Genomic DNA, 21,697 nt, shown 5'->3' with positions numbered 1-21,697 from the left:
AAACTCTTGATAGCGAGTGCGGGTAAGCTACTACAAACAGCATAGAGAACGCATTGTTGTGGCCAAGATAGACACGAAGCCCACGCCTACTACAGTAGTACAAGTTTATATGCCAACTAGCTCTGCAGATGATGAAGAAATTGAGGAAATGTATGATGAAATAAAAGAAATTATTCAGGAAGTGAAGGGAGACGAAAATTTAATAGTCATGGGTGACTGGAATTCGACAGGAGGAAAAGGAAGAGAAGGAAACGTAGTAGGTGAATATGGATTGGGGCTAAGAAATGAAAGAGGAACCCGCGTGGTAGAATTTTGCACAGAGCATAACTTAATCATAGCTAACACTTGGTTCAAGAATCATGAAAGAAGGTTGTATACATGGAAGAAGCCTGGAGATTCTAAAAGGTTTCAGATAGATTATATAAGGGTAAGACAGAGATTTAGGAACCAGATTTTAAATTGTAAGACATTTCGAGGGGCAGATGTGGATTCTGACCACAATCTATTGGTTATGAACTGTAGATTAAAACTGAAGAAACTGCAAAAAGGTGGGAATTTAAGGAGATGGGACCTGGACAAACTGAAAGAACCACAGGTTGTACAAGGTTTCAGGGAGAGCATAAGGGAACAATTGACAGGAATGGGGGAAAGAAATACAGTAGAAGAAGAATGGGTAGCTTTGAGGGATGAAGTAATGAAGGCAGCTGACGATCAAGTAGGTAAAAAGACGAGGGCTAGAAGAATTTCTTGGGTGACAGAATACATACTGAATTTAATTGACGAAAGGAGAAAATATAAAAATTCAGTAAGTGAAGCAGGCAAAAAGGAATACAAACGTCTCAAAAATGAGATCGACGGGAAGTTCAAAATGGCTAAGCAGCGATGGCTACAGGACAAATGTAAGGATGTAGAGGCTTATCTCAAGAGGGGTAAGATAGATACTGCCTACAGGAAAATTAAAGAGACCTTTGAAGAAAAGAGAACCACTTGCATGAATATCAAGGGCTCAGATGGAAACCCAGTTCTAAGCAAAGAAGGGAAAGCAGAAAGGTGGAAGGAGTATATAGAGGGTCTATACAGGGGCGATGTTCCTGAAGACAATATTATGGAAATGGAAGAGGAGGTAGATGAAGATGAAATGGAAGATATGATACTGCGTGAAGAGTTTGATAGAGCACTGAAAGACCTAAGTCGAAACAAGGTCCCGGGAGTAGACAACATCCCATTAGAACTACTGACAGCCTTGGGGGAGCCAGGCCTAACAAAACTCTACCATCTGGTGAGTAAGATGTATGAGACAGGCGAAATTCCCTCAGACTTCAAGAAGAATGTAGTAATTCCAATCCCAAAGAAAGCAGGTGTTGACAGATGTGAAAACTACCGAACTGTCAGTTTAATAAGTCACAGCTCCAAAATACTAACGCGAATTCTTTACAGACGAATGGAAAAATTGGTAGAAGCTGGTCTCGGGGAAGATCAGTTTGGATTCCGTAGAAATGTTGGAACACGTGAGGCAATACTGACCCTACGACTTATCTTAGAAGCTAGATTAAGGAAAGGGAAACCTACATTTCTAGCATTTGTAGACTTAGAGAAAGCGTTTGATAATGTTGACTGGAATACTCTCTTTCAAATTCTGAAGGTGGCAGGGGTAAAATACAGGGAGCGAAAGGCTATTTACAATTTGTACAGAAACCAGATGGCAGTTGTAAGAGTCGAGGGGCATGAAAGGGAAGCAGTGGTTGGGAAGGGAGTGAGACAGGGTTGTAGCCTCTCCCCGATGCTATTCAATCTGTATATTGAGCAAGCAGTAAAGGAAACAAAAAAAAAGTTCGGAGTAGGTATTAAAATCCATGGAGAAGAAATAAAAACTTTGAGGTTCGCTGATGACATTGTAATTTTGTCGGAGACAGCAAAGGACTTGGAAGAGCAGTTGAATGGAATGGACAGTATCTTGAAAGGAGGGTATAAGATGAACATCAACAAAAGCAAAACGAGGATAATGGAATATAGTCGAATTAAGTCGGGTGATGCTGAGGGAATTAAATTAGGAAATGAGACACTTAAAGTAGTAAAGGAGTTTTGCTAATTGGGAAGCAAAATAACTGATGATGGTCGATGTAGAGAGGATATAAAATGTAGACTGGCAATGGCAAGGAAAGTGTTTCTGAAGAAGAGAAATTTGTTAACATCGAGTATAGATTTGAGTGTCAGGAAGTCGTTTCTGAAAGTATTTGTATGGAGTGTAGCCATGTATGGAAGTGAAACATGGACGATAAATAGTTTAGACAAGAAGAGAATAGAAGCTTTCGAAATGTGGTACTACAGAAGAAAGCTGAAGATTAGATGGGTAGATCACATAACTAATGAGGTGGTATTGAACAGAATTGGGAGAAGAGGAGTTTGTAGCACAACTTGACTAGAAGAAGGAATCGGTTGATAGGACATGTTCTGAGGCATGAAGGGATCACCAATTTAGTACTGGAGGGCAGCGTGGAGGGTAAAAATCGTAGAGGGAGACCAAGAGATGAATACACTAAGCAGATTCAGAAGGATGTAGGCTGCAGTAGGTACTGGGAGATGAAGAAACTTGCACAGGATAGAGTAGCATGGAGAGATGCATCAAACCAGTCTCAGGACTGAAGACCACAACAACAACGGCATTTACGAGGTGAGATGGACAACCTCATTTAGCCATTACATTCCACAGCATTTCTCTCTTCACATTACCAAGTAATCTGGTTTTCCCAAGTAAATTCTCGTCTCTTTTCTATAACTCGTTGTATTGTAAAAACATTGTCAGTAGTTGATTGTCCCTTTCTAAAACAATAATTTAATGCTAGCAAATACTGAAAAGGAATATCAAAAGTAAGCAGCATAGGAGGATGGCCGCCCTGTCATTGGGTGACGCTTCTGAGCAAGTGCTTATCTAGCAGAGCTTGCCATCTGCTCATGATTCCCTCTCACTTCCAGTGGAGTCGTAGTAAAACACTTCTCACGTAGATTTAGTGGCCGACTCTTTTTTTTTAGGGATATTGTTGACAGAAGGGGAGGCTACACAAATCAAGAAGCTGAATTCTTTATTCAATATTCATCTATTTAAAACGTCGCAGCAGTGCTCCGCATTCACAAATGTTTGAATTTTGAAATATTGCCACTGTACAGATCTTCAAGAGAGTAGTTTGCAAACCATTCTCTTCTTAATGCGGCCTGCTTCGAATAATTACTGCTGTTAATGTTAATAATTGTTATTGTTAGTGTTAATAATCTTTATCTTGCTAAAGTGTAAGTCCACAATGGATCGCCATGACGTTACGCTATGCTATAAGGGTCCCATGGATGACAACCAAACGGTTGCTGCTGCGAAAAGAAACGGCACTCCAGATCATCAATCCTGATTATCTGGTTTTATGGCAGGCGACAGTCAGGTGGTTAACCCACCACTGTCCGGTGCTTCTCCAGACACGTCTTCTGCCTGGAATCTCATTGACTGGAGTAGAACTGTCTTCAATGAAGAGTCCCACTTCGAACCGAGCCTCAATGAGCCGCGAAAACTAGTCTGGAAATGCCCCAGACAGGGGTGGGAAAACAAACTATCGCCCGAGATACAGCCCGATACGCAGGAGTGATGGTCTAGGATGCCATTTCTACTCATAACAGGATCCCGCGGCACACTTACAGCACAGTGGTACGTCGACAATATTCTACATCCTGTTTTGTTGCTCTTCATGGCAAGCCATCCTTGGCTTACATTGCAGCAAGGCAATGATCGCCCGCACACGGCGAGAATTTCTACATCTACATCTACATTTATACTCCGCAAGCCACCCAACGGTGTGTGGCGGAGGGCACTTTACGTGCCACTGTCATTACCTCCCTTTCCGGTTCCAGTCGTTGATGGTTAGCGGGAAGAACGACTGCCGGAAAGCCTCCGTGCGCGCTCGAATCTCTCTAATTTTACATTCGTGATCTCCTCGGGAGGTATAACTAGGGGGGAAGCAATATATTCGATACCTCATCCAGAAACGCACCCTCTCGAATCCTCAACAGTAAGCTACACCGCGGTGCAGAGTGCCTCTCTTGCAGAGTCTGCCACTTGAGTTTGCTAAACATATCCGTAACGCTATCACGCTTACCAAATAACCCTGTGACGAAACGCGCCGCTCTTCTTTGGATCCTCTATCTCCTCCGTCAACCCGACCTGGTACGGATTGCACACTGATGAGCAATACTCAAGTATAGGTCGAACGAGGGTTTTGTAAGCCACCTTCTTTGTTGATGGACTACATTTTCTAAGGACTCTCCCAATGAATCTCAACCTTCTTTCTATGTATTCGCAATACGTTACATCTGTCTATGTTAAGGGTCAGTTGCCACTCCCTACACCAAGTGCCTATCCGCTGCAGATTTTCCTGCATTTCGCTACAATTTTCTAATGCTGCAAATTCTCTGTATACTACAGCATCATCCGCGAAAAGCCGCATGGAACTTCCGACACTACCTACTAGGACATTTATATATGTTGTGAAAAGCAATGGTCCCATAACACTCCCCTGTGGCACGCCAGAGGTTACTTTAACGTCTGTAGACGTCTCTCCATTGAGAACAACATGCTGTGTTCTGTTTGCTAAAAACTCTTCAATCCAGCCACACAGCTGGTCTGATATTCCGTAGGCTCTTACTTTGTTTATCAGGCGACAGTGCGGAACTGTATCGAACGCCTTCCGGAAGTCAAGGAAAATAGCATCTACGTGGGAGCCTGTATGTAATATTTTCTGGGTCTCATGAACAAATAAAGTGAGTTGGGTCTCACACGATCGCTCTTTCCGGAATCCATGTTGATTCCTACAGATTAGATTCTGGGTTTCCAGAAACGACATGATACGTGAGCAAAAAACATGTTCTAAAATTCTACAACAGATCGACGTCAGAGATATAGGTCTATAGTTTTGCGCATCTGCTCGACGACCCTTCTTGAAGACTGGGACTACCTGTGCTCCTTTCCAATCATTTGGAACCTTCCGTTCCTCTAGAGACTTGTGGTACACAGCTATTAGAAGGGGGGCAAGTTCTTTCGCGTACTCTGTGTAGAATCAAATTGGTATCCCGTCAGGTCCAGTGGACTTTCCTCTGTTGAGTGATTCCAGTTGCTTTTCTATTCCTTGGACATTTATTTCGATGTCAGCCATTTTTTCGTTTGTGAGAGGATCTACTGCTTGTCTCAGTGCTTGCCAAACACTACCTTGGACAGGTTGGTCGCCAGATGCCTCCCCCGTTGAGAACGTTTGGAGCATTACTGGCAGAGATCTCCAACCAACTCGGAATTTTGGCGATCTGACGCACCAACTGGCCAGAATTTGGTACGATATCACTCGGGAGGACATCCAACAAATCTGTCAATCGATGTCAAGCCGAATAACTGCTTGCATAAGGGTCAGATGTGGACCAATACGTTATTGACTTAATCAATTTTTGAAACTCGTTCTCTTCAATAAATCATCCAATCTTTCTGAAATTTTAATCATTTGTTTGTTTGTACGTGTATATCACGTCTATCGGCTGCTGTCTAATTTGTATAAGTCCTTCTCTTTTCTGTCTTACAGTTTAATATACGAGGGTGAGTCAAATGAAAACCTTAAATTTTTTTAAATATTATTTATTGTGCAGAAGTGGTACAAAGCTGTATCACTTTTCAACATAATCTCCCCCACGCTCAATGCAAGATCTCCAGCGCTTACAAAGTGGATAAATCCGTTTAGCAAAGAATTCTTTTGGTAGTCCGCACAACCACTCATGGACCGCATGGCGTACCTCTTCATCAGAACGGAACTTCTTCCCTCCCATTGCGTCTTTGAGTGGTTCAAACATATGGAAATCACTTGGTGATGAGGAATGGCGCCATTCTTTGCTCGCTCTCTTCGTTTCCGGTTGGTGGAAGTGAACCCAGGTTTCTTCCCAAGTAACGATTTTTGCAGGGAAGCCATCACTTTCTCGTTCAAAGCGCCAAAGAAGTTCCTCACAAGCATCAACACGTCGTTCTCTCATTTCAGGAGTCAGCTGCCGTGGCACCCATCTTGCAGACACTTTGTGAAACTGGAGCACATCATGCACAATGTGGTGTGCTGACCCACGACTAATCTGTAAACATGCTGCAGTGTCATTCAGTGTCACTAGGCGGTTTTTCTTCACTATGGCTTCAACTGCTGCAATGTTCTGTGGGGTCACAGCTCGTTGTGCCTGACCTGGACGAGGAGCACCTTCCACTGAAGTCACGCCATTTGCGAACTTCCTACTCCATTCGTAGACTTACTGCTGTGACAAACATGCACCACCGTACTGAACCTTCATTCGTCGATGAATTTCGATAGGTTTCACACCCTCACTACGCAAAAACCGAATAACAGAACGCTGTTCTTCCCTGGTGCAAGTCGCAAGTGGGGCGACCATGTGTATGCTGATACTGCGACAGTATGTGTGCATCTGCACTATGCTGCCACCTACAGGCCATTCTGCACGCTGTTTGTAGCACGCTTACCAACTTAAGGGGGGTAGGACGTCAAATGGGCCGACTTGGAGCAGGAGAGGCACCACAGGACATTTTAATTTCCACTGTCTATACTTTTACAAATAAATTCATAAAACTGTTTCAGCATGAGCAGGAAGGATTCACAATTCACACTCATAGCAGTGGAAGCTCGAAAACTGTGGTGTGCATACTGTAAGACCTTCGGTACACACACCATCAGATTATTTGACTTGTCGCTCTAAGGAAGTAGGCGAGTGTCAGAAATGTCTCGTGCTCTTATTGTGGCGTGTTTATCTTCTGCCATTAGGTCAGACGATAGAAATGCCACTTGCACGCTTAGAGTAGCAGATTGACGATGACCAACTTTAAACAGAGCTCGATTAATTTTCACACACATTTATTAAAATAATAAAAATCATAGATATTACGTAACTTGATTCTGGATGCTGTTTACAATTGACAATCTGAAGTTCCTTTGGTGTTGGCACGTTAATCTTATTCTCACATATCTCTGATACTTGACAAAGTGGCTATACATTTCTCTTCATGGCTATGTACAGGAATATGATAACTTATTAGGCGCAGACTGAAACTTGACTACAGACGAATGCAGACTGGTACAGACTGACTAATCGGAGGTCTGTACACTCGTTATAATACCTCGCGCGTTCAGGTATCACTGTGCGAGTGTGATCCGCGAGAAGAAATGGTTCTACGTTAGCAGCAATCTCATTGGCTGCGTTACATATTAATATGCGGATCGGCGGAAGCAGAATTTGGTCCGTCTCTAAGACAGCGCCATCTCGTAGTGCGGAGACGGACGAGCGCTGCGCCTGCGCTGTTGTACTTAGCGGGGCGTGCTCTAGTGGGAAAGTTGTGTACGCGCTGACTACTACGCGGAACTATGTACACAACAAAAACATAACGAAATGGTTTTTTTTATATGTGAAATTTCATCATTTTTTTTCACTTACTCATGGCAGTATTTGTTGCTGTAGGTACACTTATCTTCATAAGTAAGAGAGATTCTTCGTTGAATCTTGCACAGCATACAAACCACACTTAAAGTTGTATGAAACTCTAGAATTTTCGAAATCTATTAAAAACTGTGGTAAAAAGTGAGGTAATTAACTATGAAATTTATGGTTTTTGTAAACCTGAAGTTTAAAAAATAACAGTTCAATCGTTTTTTCATAAATTAAATAAATTCTAGAGTTTCGTGTGCCTGTAAGTATGCTGCGCAAAAATTCATCAAAGAATGTCTCTAACATATGAAGAAAAGTGTACCTATAGCAACAAATGCTGCCATTAGTAAGTGAAAAAAATGATGAAATTTGACATGTAAAAAAAATTACTTCGTTATGTTTTCGAAATTCCACTGCAATGAGTGTGAATCCTGAATCTTTCCTGGTGATGCTGACAAAGTTTTATGAATTTATTTGTAAAAGCATAGACACTGGAAATTAAAATGTCCTGTGATGCCTCTCCTGCTCCAAGTCGGCCCGTTTGACGTCCTACCCCCCTTAAAGGATAACGGCGCGAAATTTCGATTTGCTTTTACAAATTTAAAGTTTTCATTTGACTCACTCTCGTAAAAGCCGAAGAAGAAAACTAACAGAGACGAATTTAGCGGAAAAGCATTGAACGTGATAGAATTGAAGGGTGGGAAAGTGAAAAAAGTCGACTGAAGGGGTCAGAAGATAGGAAGAAATAAACGTAGCGAACAGATGAAAGAGCAGTGGAAGAAAAGAAAAGAACAACGAATAAGGAATTGAAATTAGCCGACGGTCCTTAGTTACCCCTTCCGAAAAGAAAAAGAAGTCTGTATCCCTGATTCCAGGCGGGGACAAGTGTATCCTGTAAGGCCCACTCCATCTTCCCCCCTCCCTCTTCATCCTTGAGGATACCTACGCCACGTTGAACAACCCGGGAGGTGAGCCGTAACTTGAGTCGTGTTACGTAGCTGCTGGGAGCGAACTTTATCCGACGCCGTGGCCGCTCAGCTGGTGAGGCGTAACGCCACTGGGTGTGTGTTGACAGAACGCCTACGCGGACCCTGAGCTGGACACGCGCAACGTGGCGACGGCGAGCGTCGCCGTGGCCGTGCTCGACGTGCAGGACTCGCCGCCCTACTTCACGCACGCGCCGCCCCTCACCAGACTCACCAGCGCCGTCAAGCAGGTACGTCGCCCTCTCGTCCACACTGCACGCTGTCATTCACTCCCAGGACATAACTGTATTCACCATGTTGTTGTTGAGGTCTTCAGTCCAGAGACTGGTTTGATGCAGCTCTCCATACTACTCTATCCTGTGCAAGTTTCTCAGTACCTACTGCAACCTACATCCTTCTCAATCTGCTTAGTATATTCATCTCTTGGTCTCCCTCTACAATTTTTACCCTCCGCCCCATCCTCCAATACTAAATTGGTGATCCCTTGATGCCTCAGAATATGTCCTACCAAACGATCCCTTCTTCTAGCCAAGCTGTGCCACAAACTCCTCTTCTCCCCAATTCTATTCAATACCTCCTCATTGAATAGAATTTCATTGATGAAAGGAAAAAACATAAAAATGCAGTAAATGAAGCAGGCAAAAATGAATACAAACGTCTCAAAAATGAGATCGACAGGAAGTGCAAAATGGCTAAGCAGGTATGGCTACAGGACAAGTGTAAGGCTGCAGAGGTTGATCTCACTAGGGGTAAGATAGATACTGCCAACAGGAAAATTAAAGAGACCTTTGGAGATAAGAGAACCACTTCCATGAACATCAAGAGCTCAGATGGAAGCCCAGTTCTAAGCAAAGAAGGGAAAGCAGAAAGGTGGAAGGAGTATATAGAGGGTCTACACAAGGGCGATGTACTTGAGGACAATATTCTGGAAATGGAACAGGATGTAGATGAAGATGAAATGGGAGATACGATACTGCGTGAAGAGTTTGTCAGAGCACTGAAAGACCTGAGTCGAAACAAGGCCCCCCGTGTAGACAACATTCCATTAGAACTACTGACGGCCTTGGGAGAGCCAGTCCTGACAAAACTCTACCATCAGGTGAGCAAAATGTATGAGACTGGCGAAATACCCTCAGACTTCAAGAAGAATATTATAATTCCCATCTCAAAAAAAGCAGGTGTTGACAGATGTGAAAATTACCGAACTATCAGTTTAATAAGTCACGGCTGCAAAATACTAACGCCAATTCTTTACAGATGAATGGAAAAACTGGTAGATGACCTCGGGGAAGATCAGTTTGGATTCCGTAGAAATATGGGAACACGTGAGGCAATACTGACTCTACGACTTATCTTAGAAGCTAGATTACGAAAAGGCAAACCTACATTTCTAGCATTTGTAGACTTGGAGAAAGCTTTTGACAATGCTGACTGGAATACTCTCTTTCAAATTCTAAAGGTGGCAGGGGTACAATACGGGGAGCGAAAGGCTATTTACAATTTGTACAGAAACCAGAGTCGAGGGGCATAAAATGGAAGCAGTGGTTGGGAAGGGAGTGAGACAGGGTTGTAGCCTCTCCCCGATCTTATTCAATCTGTACACTGAGCAAGCAGTAAAGGAAACAAAAGAAAAATTCGGAGTAGGTATTAAAATCCATTGAGAAGAAATAAAAACTTTGAGGGTGGCCGATGACATTGTAATTCTGTCAGAGACAGCAAAGGACTTGGAAGAGCAGTTGAATGCAATGGGTAGTGTCTTGAAAGGAGGATATAAGATGAACATCAACAAAAGCAAAACGAGGATAATGGAATGTACTCGAATTAAGTCGGGTGATGCTGAGGGAATTAGATTAGGAAATGAGACACTTAAAGTAGTAAAGGGGATTTGCTATTTGGGGAGCAAAATAACTGATGATGGTCGAAGTAGAGAGGATATAAAATGTAGACTGGCAATGGCAAGGAAAGCGTTTCTGAAGAAGAGAAATTTGTTAACATCGAGTATAGATTTAAGTGTCAGGAAGTCGTTTCTGAAAGTATTCCAGTTCGGAGTGGCCTAGCGGTTCTAGGCGCTACAGTCTGGAACCGCGAGACCGCTACGGTCGCAGGTTCGAATCCTGCCTCGGGCATGGATGTGTACGATGTCCTTAAGTTAGTTAGGTTTAAGTAGTTCTAAGTTCTAGAGGACTGATGACCTCAGCAGTTAAGTCTCATACTACTCAAAGCCATTTGAACCAAGTATTCCAGTCAACATTGTCAAAAGCTTTCTCCAAGTCTACAAATGCTAGAAACGTATGTTTGTTTTCCCTTACTCTATTTTCTAAGATAAGTCGAAGGGTCAGTATTGCCTCCCGTGTTCCAACATTTCTACATAATCCAAACTGATCTTCCCCGAGGTCGGCTTCTACCAGTTTTTCCATTCGTCTGTAAAGAATTCGTGTTAGTACTTTGCAGCCGTGGCTTATTAACCTGATTTTAATTTCACATCTGTCAACACCTGCTTTCTTTGGGATTGGAATTATTATATTCTTCTTGAAGGCTGAGGGCATTTCGCCTGTCTCATACATCTTGCTCTCCAGATGGTAGAATTTTGTCAGGGCTGGTTCCCCCAAGGCTGTCAATAGTTCTAATGGAATGTTGTCTACTCCCGGGGCCTTGTTTCGACTTAGATCTTTCAGTGCTCTGTCAAACTCTTCACGCAGTATCATATCTCCAATTTCATCTTCATCTACATCCTCTTCTATTTCCATAAAATTGTCCTCAAGAACATCTCCCTTGTATAGACCCTCTATATACTCTTTCCACCTTTCTGCTTTCCCTTCTTTGCTTAGAACTGGGTTTCCATCTGCGTTCTTGATATTCATACAAGTGGTTATCTTTTCTCCAAAGGTCTCTTTAATTTTCATGTACGCAGTATCTATCTTCCCCCTAGTGATATATGCCTCTACATCCTTACATTTGTCCTTTAGCCATCCGTGCTTAGACATTTTGCACTTCTTGTCGATCTCATTTTTGAGACGTTTGTATTCCTTTTTGCCTGCTTCATTTACTGCATTTTTGTATTTTCTCCTTTCATCAATTAAATTCGGTATTTCTTCTGTTACCCAAGGATTTCTATTAGCCCTCGTCTTTTTACCTGCTTGATCCTCTGCTTACTTCACTATTTCATCCCTCAAAGCTACCCATTCTTCTTCTACTGTATTTCTTTTCCCCGTTCTTGTCAATCGTTCCCTAATGCTCTCCCTGAAACTCTCTACAACCTCTGTTTCTGTCAGTTTATCCAAGTCCCACCTCCTTAAATTCCCACCTTTTTGCAGTTATATATTTATCATATGTAGACAATAAAAAGGTTCATTGCAAATTGTGTCCGGAAATAAAGTCAACGTGACAGCAGTGCAAGATATCAGCACATTGCTGCAGATTTCAATGCTGAGTCATCAACAAGTGTCAGCGTGCGAACATAACATCGATATGGGCTTTAGCAGCCGATATGATGATCCATGATACAAAGCTTTACGCCTTGCCTGAGCCCGTCGACACCGGCATTGGACTGTTGGTGATTGGAAACATGTTGCCTGGTGGGGCGAATCTCGTTTCAAATTGTATCGAGCGGATGGACGTTTACGGGTACTGGGACAACCTCATAATCCGTAGACCCTGCATGTCGGCAGCGGACTGTTCAAGCTGGTGGAGGCTCTGTAATGGTGTGGGGCATGTGCAGTTGGAGTAATATGGGACCCCTCATACGTCTAGATACGACTGACAAGTGATACGTACGTAAGCATCCTGTCTATCACCTGCAACCATTGAAGTCCATTGTGCATTCCGACGGAATTCCAGAATTACCACAGCGTGGCTCTAGGAACACTCTTCTGAGTTTAAACACTTCGCTGGCCACCAACTTCCCCAGACATAAACACTGTTGAACATATCTGGGATACCTTGTACCGTGCTCTTACGCATTTATGACATAAACACTGTTGAACATATCTAGGATACCTTGTATCGTGCTCTTAGGCATTTATGGACAGCCCTGCAAGATTCATGGTGTCAGTTCCCTCCAGCACTACTTCAGACATTAGTCGCGCCCATGCCACGCCGTGTTTCGGCACATCTGCGTACTCACGGGGGCACCACACGATAATACGCAGGTGTACCAGTTTTACACCCGCTGTAATGCGTGAATCAAGTGACGCGATTCCACAGCTAGCTCACAACTTGGGTCACATGCTTTCCCGTCCTCTCTGCAGGGAGACGCCGTGGTCAGCGTGCAGGCGGAAGACGGCGACCGCGGGCAGCCGCGGGAGATGCGCTACGGCCTCGTCTCGGAGGGGACGCCGCTGGTCTCCTTCTTCTCCGTCGACGAGCGATCAGGTCAGCTGTGCGCCCGACACTCAGCCTGTTCACCACATTTACGATATTTTCTCGTGCACCTCTTTCCCGGCTCTGCTTCCTATAGCATTATTCCATTCACATCCCGTCTCCCCATGTAGATTACCATACTTCTGTAATACCACATTTAGTTAGTTATTTACTTAAAACTTCCGCAGGTTATTTCAACGATTCTTTTATCGAAATTATGTAGAACGACTCAGTTTAGAGGATATGTATAAGTGATTAGTATTAACATTAATGAACACATTACTGATGGTTTTGGGACAGCAACCAGCCACAAATTTACTTTCAGTTCCTTTATTCAAAGGGTGCCGTTACCGGTTTCGAATCGTTGTGATTCATCCTCAGACGGTTTACACGGTTTCTTTATGACATGTGGTGTGTTTTTTACAGATTAATTGTTGTGGAATGTCTATTTGGAGTGTTTGTTTTCATAATATTCGTCGGACATTTGTTAATACATTCCCACTGCATTCTTATTGTAGCACACGTAAATTTTTCTCACTGAACACTTTATATTTGTCACTGAGAAGATTTCTACCACGCACCACATGTTTTGATACATATTTGTATGTTTTGATACATATTTGTATGTTTTGATACATATTTGTATGTTTTGGTACATATTTGTATGTATCAAAACATGTGGTGTTTGATAGATATCTTCTCAGTGACAAATCTAAAGTGTTCAGTGAGAAAAATTTACGTGTGCTGCAATAAGAATGCAGTGGGAATGTATTCACATCTGTCGGACGAATGTTATGAAAACAAACATTCCAAACGGACATTCCACGACTATTAATCTGTAAAAAAAACACACCACATGTCATAAATAAAGCGTATAAACCGTCAGAGGATGAATCACAACGATTTTAAACCGGTAACGGTACCCTTTGAATAAAGGAACTGAAAGTAAATTTGTGGCTGGTTGCTGTCCCAAAACCATTAACATTTGCTTCAAACAACAGCCACGGTCTCTATCATGTCATCATATGACAAAATTGCACAGAACACATTATTATTTTAGAATATTAGAGATCCTACTCAAGCAACTGCGCTTTTTTTTACTTGTTACCGGTTTTTAAGCAGAAATTCGTCAGTGGGATGAAAGGAGTTGTCCAGGAGACATTATTTTGAATTACACTACTGTTTGTGACAACTGCAACACGCAGAAGGAATGGTCTGAATCAATCCAAAACCAGAGTACGTGTAGAACAGCGAAACCTTACAAGTGCTTAAGATTGCGGAGAGATGGCATGTATGAGGCCCAGCATTGCCTTCTTTTGTGTGACTGGATAGGTCGGTGTAATGCCAAGTTCAGTCCGTACAGGTCCAGCAAACATGAAAATATGTGCTGGTATGTCTCTTTAATGTCAAGGCATGATTGAGCTTGAGGAGGGGGGGGGGGGGGGGGAGGCAGAGTGACTGGTCTTTTTAAAACACGCTTACCATACCAATACATTGCGGCGTCCGCCACCTTAGCTGAGTGGTCGGTGCGTCTGACTACCATGCTGCAGGCGCGGGTTCAATTCCCAGGTGGATCGGCGATTTTGTACACTCGGGGCTGGGTGTTGTGTTGTCCACGTCATCATCATCGATACGTAAGTCACCCCGTATGGCGTCAACTGAAAAGATTTGCAACTCAGCGGCCGAACTTCCCCAGGTGGGGTCTCCTTGGCCGACAATGCCATACGAACATTTCATTGGGGCTCAGCAGGGCATGCTGCTATGTCAGTGATGTATGTGTGGAAACACTGGATAGGAGGGGTTGGTACACAACGATGAATGGGTACTAGACCATTCAATGTGATCACAGTGCGGGATGACACCCATCTCGTCTGCGTAGCTGTAACTTACATTACAACTTAGTCCACAGTGATGGCTCAAAGTTGTATCAGTGCAGTGGGTGTCGGCATGTTTACGTTGACGGTTCAACGCCGTCTACTGAGCGCTGAACTAGTGGCATGCAAGCCCATTGCATTGGCTTCCAAAGATCACAAACCAGTAAATAACGACAAGCTTAGAGCGACCACATAAAGTTTATGTGATCACTCTAAGCCTGTGGTTATAGCTTGATACCAGTGCCTACCAATTTGAATTGTATATTACAGCACTGAGGACGGTCACTAAGTGACTGAAAATCGATTTTGCTGACAATAAAACAACAAAATACGGCCAATACTGATTTTCCTTCCAATTCTGTGACAAGTAGATGTCGCGAGAGAGGGACACGCCAGTGTGAAAGGAGAGAAGCAGTAAAGGCAGAATAGCTCGATCGTGGACCAGTCATTGGATGGATGTAACTTGAGTAACAAATACGTCAGTTACATTTCAACGCTTCTAAAGCTGCCCACATCGGCTGTTGGTGATGTGACTGCGAAGCGATACGCGAAGGAACCGGAAGTTCAGTTACTAGTCATTGGATGTCACCTGAGTAACAAATCCACCATTGATGTTTCAGTCCTAAACCTGCCAAAACTGGCTGGAATTGGAAACACCAACAAACAACTACAGCTTAACCAAAACCAGGCAGACATCATATACTGACGGACAGGGGGCGTGTAGCACTGTGGCGGCCCGTTACAAAAAAAAAAATCACATGAAAGCAGCGAAAGGACTCACTCCAGAGTTCCAAAGAGCTATCAGCAAAGAGATAACCCGGCGACTACGTGTATGAAGTTAAAAATAATGGATTACAGTGCTCGAGGAGCTCCGCATAGCCCATACGGTGCCATTGTACAGAATAAGATTGGAAAAGAGTGATTTGGAATGATGAACCCTGGAATACCCTGTGGCAATCCGATGGAAGGGTTTGCATTTGGCGAAGCTTGGAGGGCATTACCTGCCATCATGCGTATTACCAACACTGAAGTATGGAGGAGGTGAGACGTTAAAACAGCGTATTTCAGCTTTTAAGAATCATATGCTATTTGAAACGACCAGCCAGGGTAGCCGAGAGCGCTAACGCGCTGCGTCCTGGACTCGGGTAGGCGCGCCGCCCCCAGATCGAATCCACCCGGCGGATTAACGAGGAGGGCCGGTGTCCCGTCCATCTTGTATGTGGTTTTTAGGCTGTTTTCCACATCCTGCTAGGTGAATACCGGGCTGGTCTCCACGTTCCGCCTCAGTTACACGGCTCACAGACATCTGAATACATTCGCACTATTCCATGGATTACACTAGACGCAGACAGTTGGGGTACACTAGTTCCTTCCAATTAACATACCACAACCTAATAACCAACAGACCCCGCAAGTCGGGATAAATGCTTGGAAAGAGAGAGATATGCTATTTGAATCCAGAATGAGATTTTCACTCTGCAGCAGAGTGTGTGCTGATATGAAACTTCCTGGCAGATTAAAACTGTGTGCCGGACCGAGACTCGAACTCGGGACTTTTGCCTTTCGCCTACTTAGAGCCTTAATTTTCATAGTTAATTAGTTATGAGGTTCATTTTAAAAGTCCTCAGAACAAAATAGAAAAAAAGGTACTTACATCACTGAAACCTTTTTATTTTTCAATGTAGTCTCCTTGTAGATTAATGCAATTGGTCCAACGATGTACCAGTGCCTTGATCCCACCTCGAAAATGAGTTTCATCCAGGCCTGCAAAATAGTTGTCAACTCCGGCGCCGGCCAGTGTGGCCGAGCGGTTCTAGGCGCTACAGTCTGGGACCGCGCGACCGATACGGTCGCAGGTTCGAATCCTGCCTCGGGCATGGCTGTGTGTGATGTCCTTAGGTTAGTTAGGTTTAAGTAGTTCTAAGTTCTAGGGCACTGATAACATCAGAAGTTAAGTCCCATAGTGCTCAGAGCCATTTGAACCATCAACTACTGCTATCAATTCTTCGTTTGAAGAGAATCTTCGTCCACCAAGAAAAATTTTCAGTTTTGGGAAGAGATAGAAGTCTGACGGAGCCGTAACAGGTGAATTAGGCGGGTAATTTTGCCGCGGTGACGGCACATGTGTGCGGGCGAACGTCAAGAGTCGCGGCACCCATCTTTCAGACAATTTTTTCGTTTCTAATTCTTCAGCTAAAATGTGATACACCATTTCAGATGACGTCTAGCAAGCGTGAGCAATTTCATGCACTTTCAATCGGCGATCCTCCATCACCATTTTGTGCACTTTTGCAATGATTACTGGAGTAGTGCTGCTCCTTGGCCAACCACTACGCGGATCATCATCTAAGCTCTCCCGACCAAATTTAAATCCATTTGTCCACTTGGCAACGGTTGAATACGAAGGAGCAGAGTCCCCCAGTGTATTCTGGAAAGCGGCATGAACGTCCTTTGCTTTGATGCCTTTCTTTACGAAGTACTTAATCAATGCTCGAATCTCGATTTTTTCCATCTTCCATCTTTGCAAATCACAACGCGGGAACAACAACAGAACCAAGTCACCGCCACAGCTCTCTTCCAAGAGCACTGATGTGGCGCGTGTTTACAGGCAACAGTCCAACAAATATCACGTGAACAACTCGCTGCGCTAGCGCTGACCTCTCGTGGTGATTCCGAGTGCATTTACAGGATATGTAGACATGGCCAGCGCTAACATTAATAAACGTACTGTTTTTCAGCCCTACTAATGCAACTTCGCTAAAAACTAGGCTTTTTTTCGGGCTACCGGTGTTTAAGTATAATTCGTTAATTGAATGGAAGGAGTTGTCGAGCAGAAATGATTTAGGTTAAATTTAAAACTTGCTTTGCTACCAGTCAGACTTTTCTGTTATTGGGCAAATGATCAAAAATTTTTGTTCATGGATATTGAACTCCTTCCTAAGCCACTCAAAGCTTTAATAATGGGTAATAAAGGCCATCTTTTCGTTCGTGTTCTTAGTATGGACACCACTATTCCCCTCACATTGTGAACGATTCTTTATGACGAATTTCACTAGCGAATGTATAAACTGCGATGGTCAGTTAAAACGCCTAACTCCTCGAATAGGTACCTACATGACACGCGCAGAAAAAGCCTAGCTCCTGGATGAGGTACCTAAATGACGTTGTGGTCAAACACCATTGTTACTGCTCGCCTTTGTGCAATCGATACTTTCTTATTCCATAAGACATTATTGAGTGGAAACATGTAAAATATGTCAGGAGGCTGATTCGTTTGTGTCAAAGAGTAACTGTTACACGGAGAGTAAAAGTAGTTGAATTTAAATGTTTGAGAACCTCAGTAATATGCTTCTTTCATTTCCAGTTTTCATTAAAATTTACACCAAAAAATTTGGAGCATTCTAGCCGATTTACTGACTCCTGTTAATGTTCTGCGTTAGTTGTTGATGTGATTCTATTTTATTAAATGAAACAAGTTTACTGTTACCAGTCACCGTTTTATTTATTTCCACGACGCGTTTCAAAGGTTTAAACCTCCATCATCGGGTGGATTTACATTAGTTAATATGATATTTGTGTGTGTGTTCTGCTACGATTTTTTGGAGGAATTTGTCGCACTGCCTAGTAGAGAAACAAAACACTATTTCACAACATGGTTTTGGATTTCTTCCGCCAAAAAATTAAACTGATATCTAATGGTAAACACCTCCAGTGGTCAAAGGTTCCTTTCGCTGTCGTAACACATCACATGTATACTGTCACAATTTGTAAACAAATGTGGCGTCTGGAATCTGTTGGGTGCAAGGTTCGTATAGCAGAAGAGAATACATAATCGTAAAGTGCAAAGAATATACATCGTAACAACATTATTACAGAATGATTGTTTAAAGAATTTGGAGGTGTTTGTTTTGAGGTGTCGAATATATGTGTGTGTACTTCAGGTGGCATATAAATCCAATTTTGACAAATTAATACAGGTTAACATTCGTACTCGTTTATACAATCAGGTGAAATGTTAAAATGGCTTAAAGTTCATACTTGTTAATAATAATCAGGTGAAATGTTACAAACTTGAAGTACAATAATCATATTGGCTACAGATACAGCGGTAAAATCAAACGTAGATGCCACTATTTGATTGGGATTAATAGACAGATGTGAGAGGCTGGAGGCAGAGGTCACGGTAAAGTCTAACCTAAAATGTTCGCATTTAAAGTGAATCTATTTCTTACTCACAACTGAATGTCCTGCATTTTCTCAAAATTTAGGAAGAATCCATTTTCAGAGACCCATTTAGTAATTCACTGAAAAATATCTCCGCCCAGGGAATGGGTGTTGTGTTATCCTAACCATCATCATTTCGCCGGCCCCTGTGGCCGAGCGGTTCTAGGCGCTTAAGTCTGAAACCGCTCGACCGCTACAGTCGCAGGTTCGAATCCTGCCTCGGGCATGGATGTGTGTGATGTCCTTAGGTTAGTTAAGTTTAAGTAGATCTAAGTTCTAGGGGACTGATGACCTTAGATGTTAAGTCCCATAGTGCTCAGAGCCATTCGAACCACTTGAAAAATATCATTAACGTTATTCGATCCGCTGTCTGCAGCTGTTTAAGGTAAGGTGGCACAATTTACTGTAAACGTCGATATTAGACATCAAAATAAGCGTGTGTGCGAACCTGCGAGAAGCTAGCGAAAGCTGAACACACGCCATTTGTGTCGGGCAGCACGTGGGCGGTGTGGCGTGCAGCGGCTAATGTATTCCATCGCGATAGGCGGCGGCGAAGTCGTGCTGAGCGATAAGGGTCCGGCCAGCCCTTATTGCCAGCCAACCAAGGACCTGGCTCTCCTTAGAAACGGCCTGGCCGCTCAATACCGCCGGCCATTGGCCAGCAAGCAAAGTACTACGTGTCGATCGTCCGCCTGGAAGCGCACCGCTCTGGAAAAGCACTCAGCACGCTGAAAACGGCTTTTTCAACAACTGTGACACTGTGGTTGAGTATAAGAATATAACGCACCAATATGACATCGTACAACCCCACCTCCAAACTGGAAAAGCGCAGTTGTGTGCTCTACATTTAAGAAAAATGATCCCCTTGTGTGCGATAAGTACAGAAGAATTGCTTTACTGGATGTCATTTACAAAATCCCATCGATGTGCCTATTGAACAGGTTGATCCTAATAACTGAAGAACTGATTAGGGTTATCAATGCTGTTACCGCAGAAGCTATTTTAGTTAACTTCGTCTCAGAGAAGATCAATACTTTAGTAAAACTAATCCACAAGGGATACAAATGCACTAGACATGCCTACGCAGATGATGTAGCATTAACAAGTATTTTCAAAACAAAATTAATCAGAATGATAGACAATTATTACAAAAAATGGTTCAAATGGTTCTGAGCTCTATGGGACTTAACTTCTTAGGTCAACAGCCCCCTAGAAATTGAAACTACTTAAACCTAACTAACCTAAGGACATCACACACATCCATGCCCGAGGCAGGATTCGAACCTGCGACGGTAGCGGTCGCACGGTTCCAGACTGTAGCGCCTAGAACCGCTCGGTCACCCTGGCCGGCAATTATTACAAAATCGCTGAGAAAACAGGATTATGTTTAATGAAGAAAAGACAGAATATCTGGTCATAAGTAACAAAATACCTTTGGCTGTAGCCGGCCGAGGTGGTCGAGCGGTTCTAGGCGCTACAGTCTAGAACCGCGCGACCGCTACGGTCGCAGGATCGAATCCTGCCTCGGGCATGGGTGTGTGTGATGTCCTTAGGTTAGTTCGGTTTAAGTAGTTCTAAGTTCTAGGGGACTGATGACCTCAGCAGTTAAGTCCCATAGTGCTCAGAGCCATTTGAACTATTTGAATCATTTGGCTGTAGATGGATTCATTTTCAAAGCAGCTAACCGTTTCAAGTACTTACGCAACACAGAAATAGATGCCCGTCTAACAACAGCGAATAAAACATTTTTTAGTTTTATCAAAATCTTAAAGAAAATATGACAGGACTAACTGCAAAATCCGCGTGTATCAGTCGACTGTTATACCAGTAAGACTATTCTGCTGTGACGCATTGTTGTTGTTATGGTCTTCAGTCCTGAGACTGGTTTGATGCAGCTCTCCACGCTACTCTATCCTGTGCAAGCTTCTTCATCTCCCAGTACCTACTGCAGCCTACATCCTTCTGAATCTGCTTAGTGTATTCACCTCTTGGTCTCCCTCTACGATTTTTACCCTCCACGCTGCCCTCCAATACTAAAATGGTGATCCCTTGATGCCTCAGAACATGTCCTACCAACCGATCCCTTCTTCTAGTCAAGTTGTGCCACAAACTCCTCTTCTCTCCAATCCTATTCAGTACCTCCTCATTAGTTATGTGATCTACCCATCTAATCTTCAGCATTCTTCTGTAGCACCACATTTCGAAAGCTTCTATTCTCTTCTTGTCCAAACTAGTTATCGTCCATGTTTCACTTCCCTACATGGCTACACTCCATACATATACTTTCAGAAACGACTTCCTAACACTTAAATCTATACTCGTTGTTAACAAATTTCTCTTCTTCAGAAACGCTTTCCTTGCCATTGCTAGTCTACATTTTATATCCTCTCTACTTCGACCATCATCAGTTATTTTGCTCCCCAAATAGCAAAACTCCTTTACTACTTTAAGTGTCTCATTTCCTAATCTAATTCCCTCAGCGTCACCCGACTTAATTCGACTACATTCCATTATCCTCCTTTCAAGACACTGTCCATTCCGTTCAACTGCTCTTCCAAGTCCTTTGCTGTCTCTAACAGAATTACAATATCATCGGCGAACCTTAAAGTTTTTATTTCTTCTCCATGGATTTTAGTACCTAATCCGAATTTTTCTTTTGTTTCCTTTACTGCTTGCTCAATATACAGATTGAACAACATCGGGGAGAGGCTACAACCTGTCTCACTCCCTTCCCAACCACTGCCTCCCTTTCATACCCCTCGA

At 43.2% G+C, this 21,697-nt stretch overlaps 1 protein-coding gene across 1 annotated transcript in view; it reads left to right on the top strand.

Annotated features, from left to right (window-relative positions):
- Nucleotides 1-21,697, top strand: part of LOC124777398 (cadherin-86C-like) — a 286,282-nt gene that overhangs the window by 37,563 nt on the left and 227,022 nt on the right. The window contains exons 6-7 of the mRNA XM_047252795.1: nt 8,567-8,707; nt 12,725-12,848. Coding sequence (XP_047108751.1) covers nt 8,567-8,707; nt 12,725-12,848 — 265 coding nt within the window. The remainder of the gene's footprint in view (nt 1-8,566; nt 8,708-12,724; nt 12,849-21,697) is intronic.

This window comes from Schistocerca piceifrons, chromosome 1 (assembly GCF_021461385.2).
Source record: "Schistocerca piceifrons isolate TAMUIC-IGC-003096 chromosome 1, iqSchPice1.1, whole genome shotgun sequence".
In the NCBI taxonomy this organism is placed as follows: Eukaryota; Metazoa; Arthropoda; class Insecta; order Orthoptera; family Acrididae; genus Schistocerca; species Schistocerca piceifrons.
This window is presented reverse-complemented; position numbering and strand designations above follow the sequence as displayed.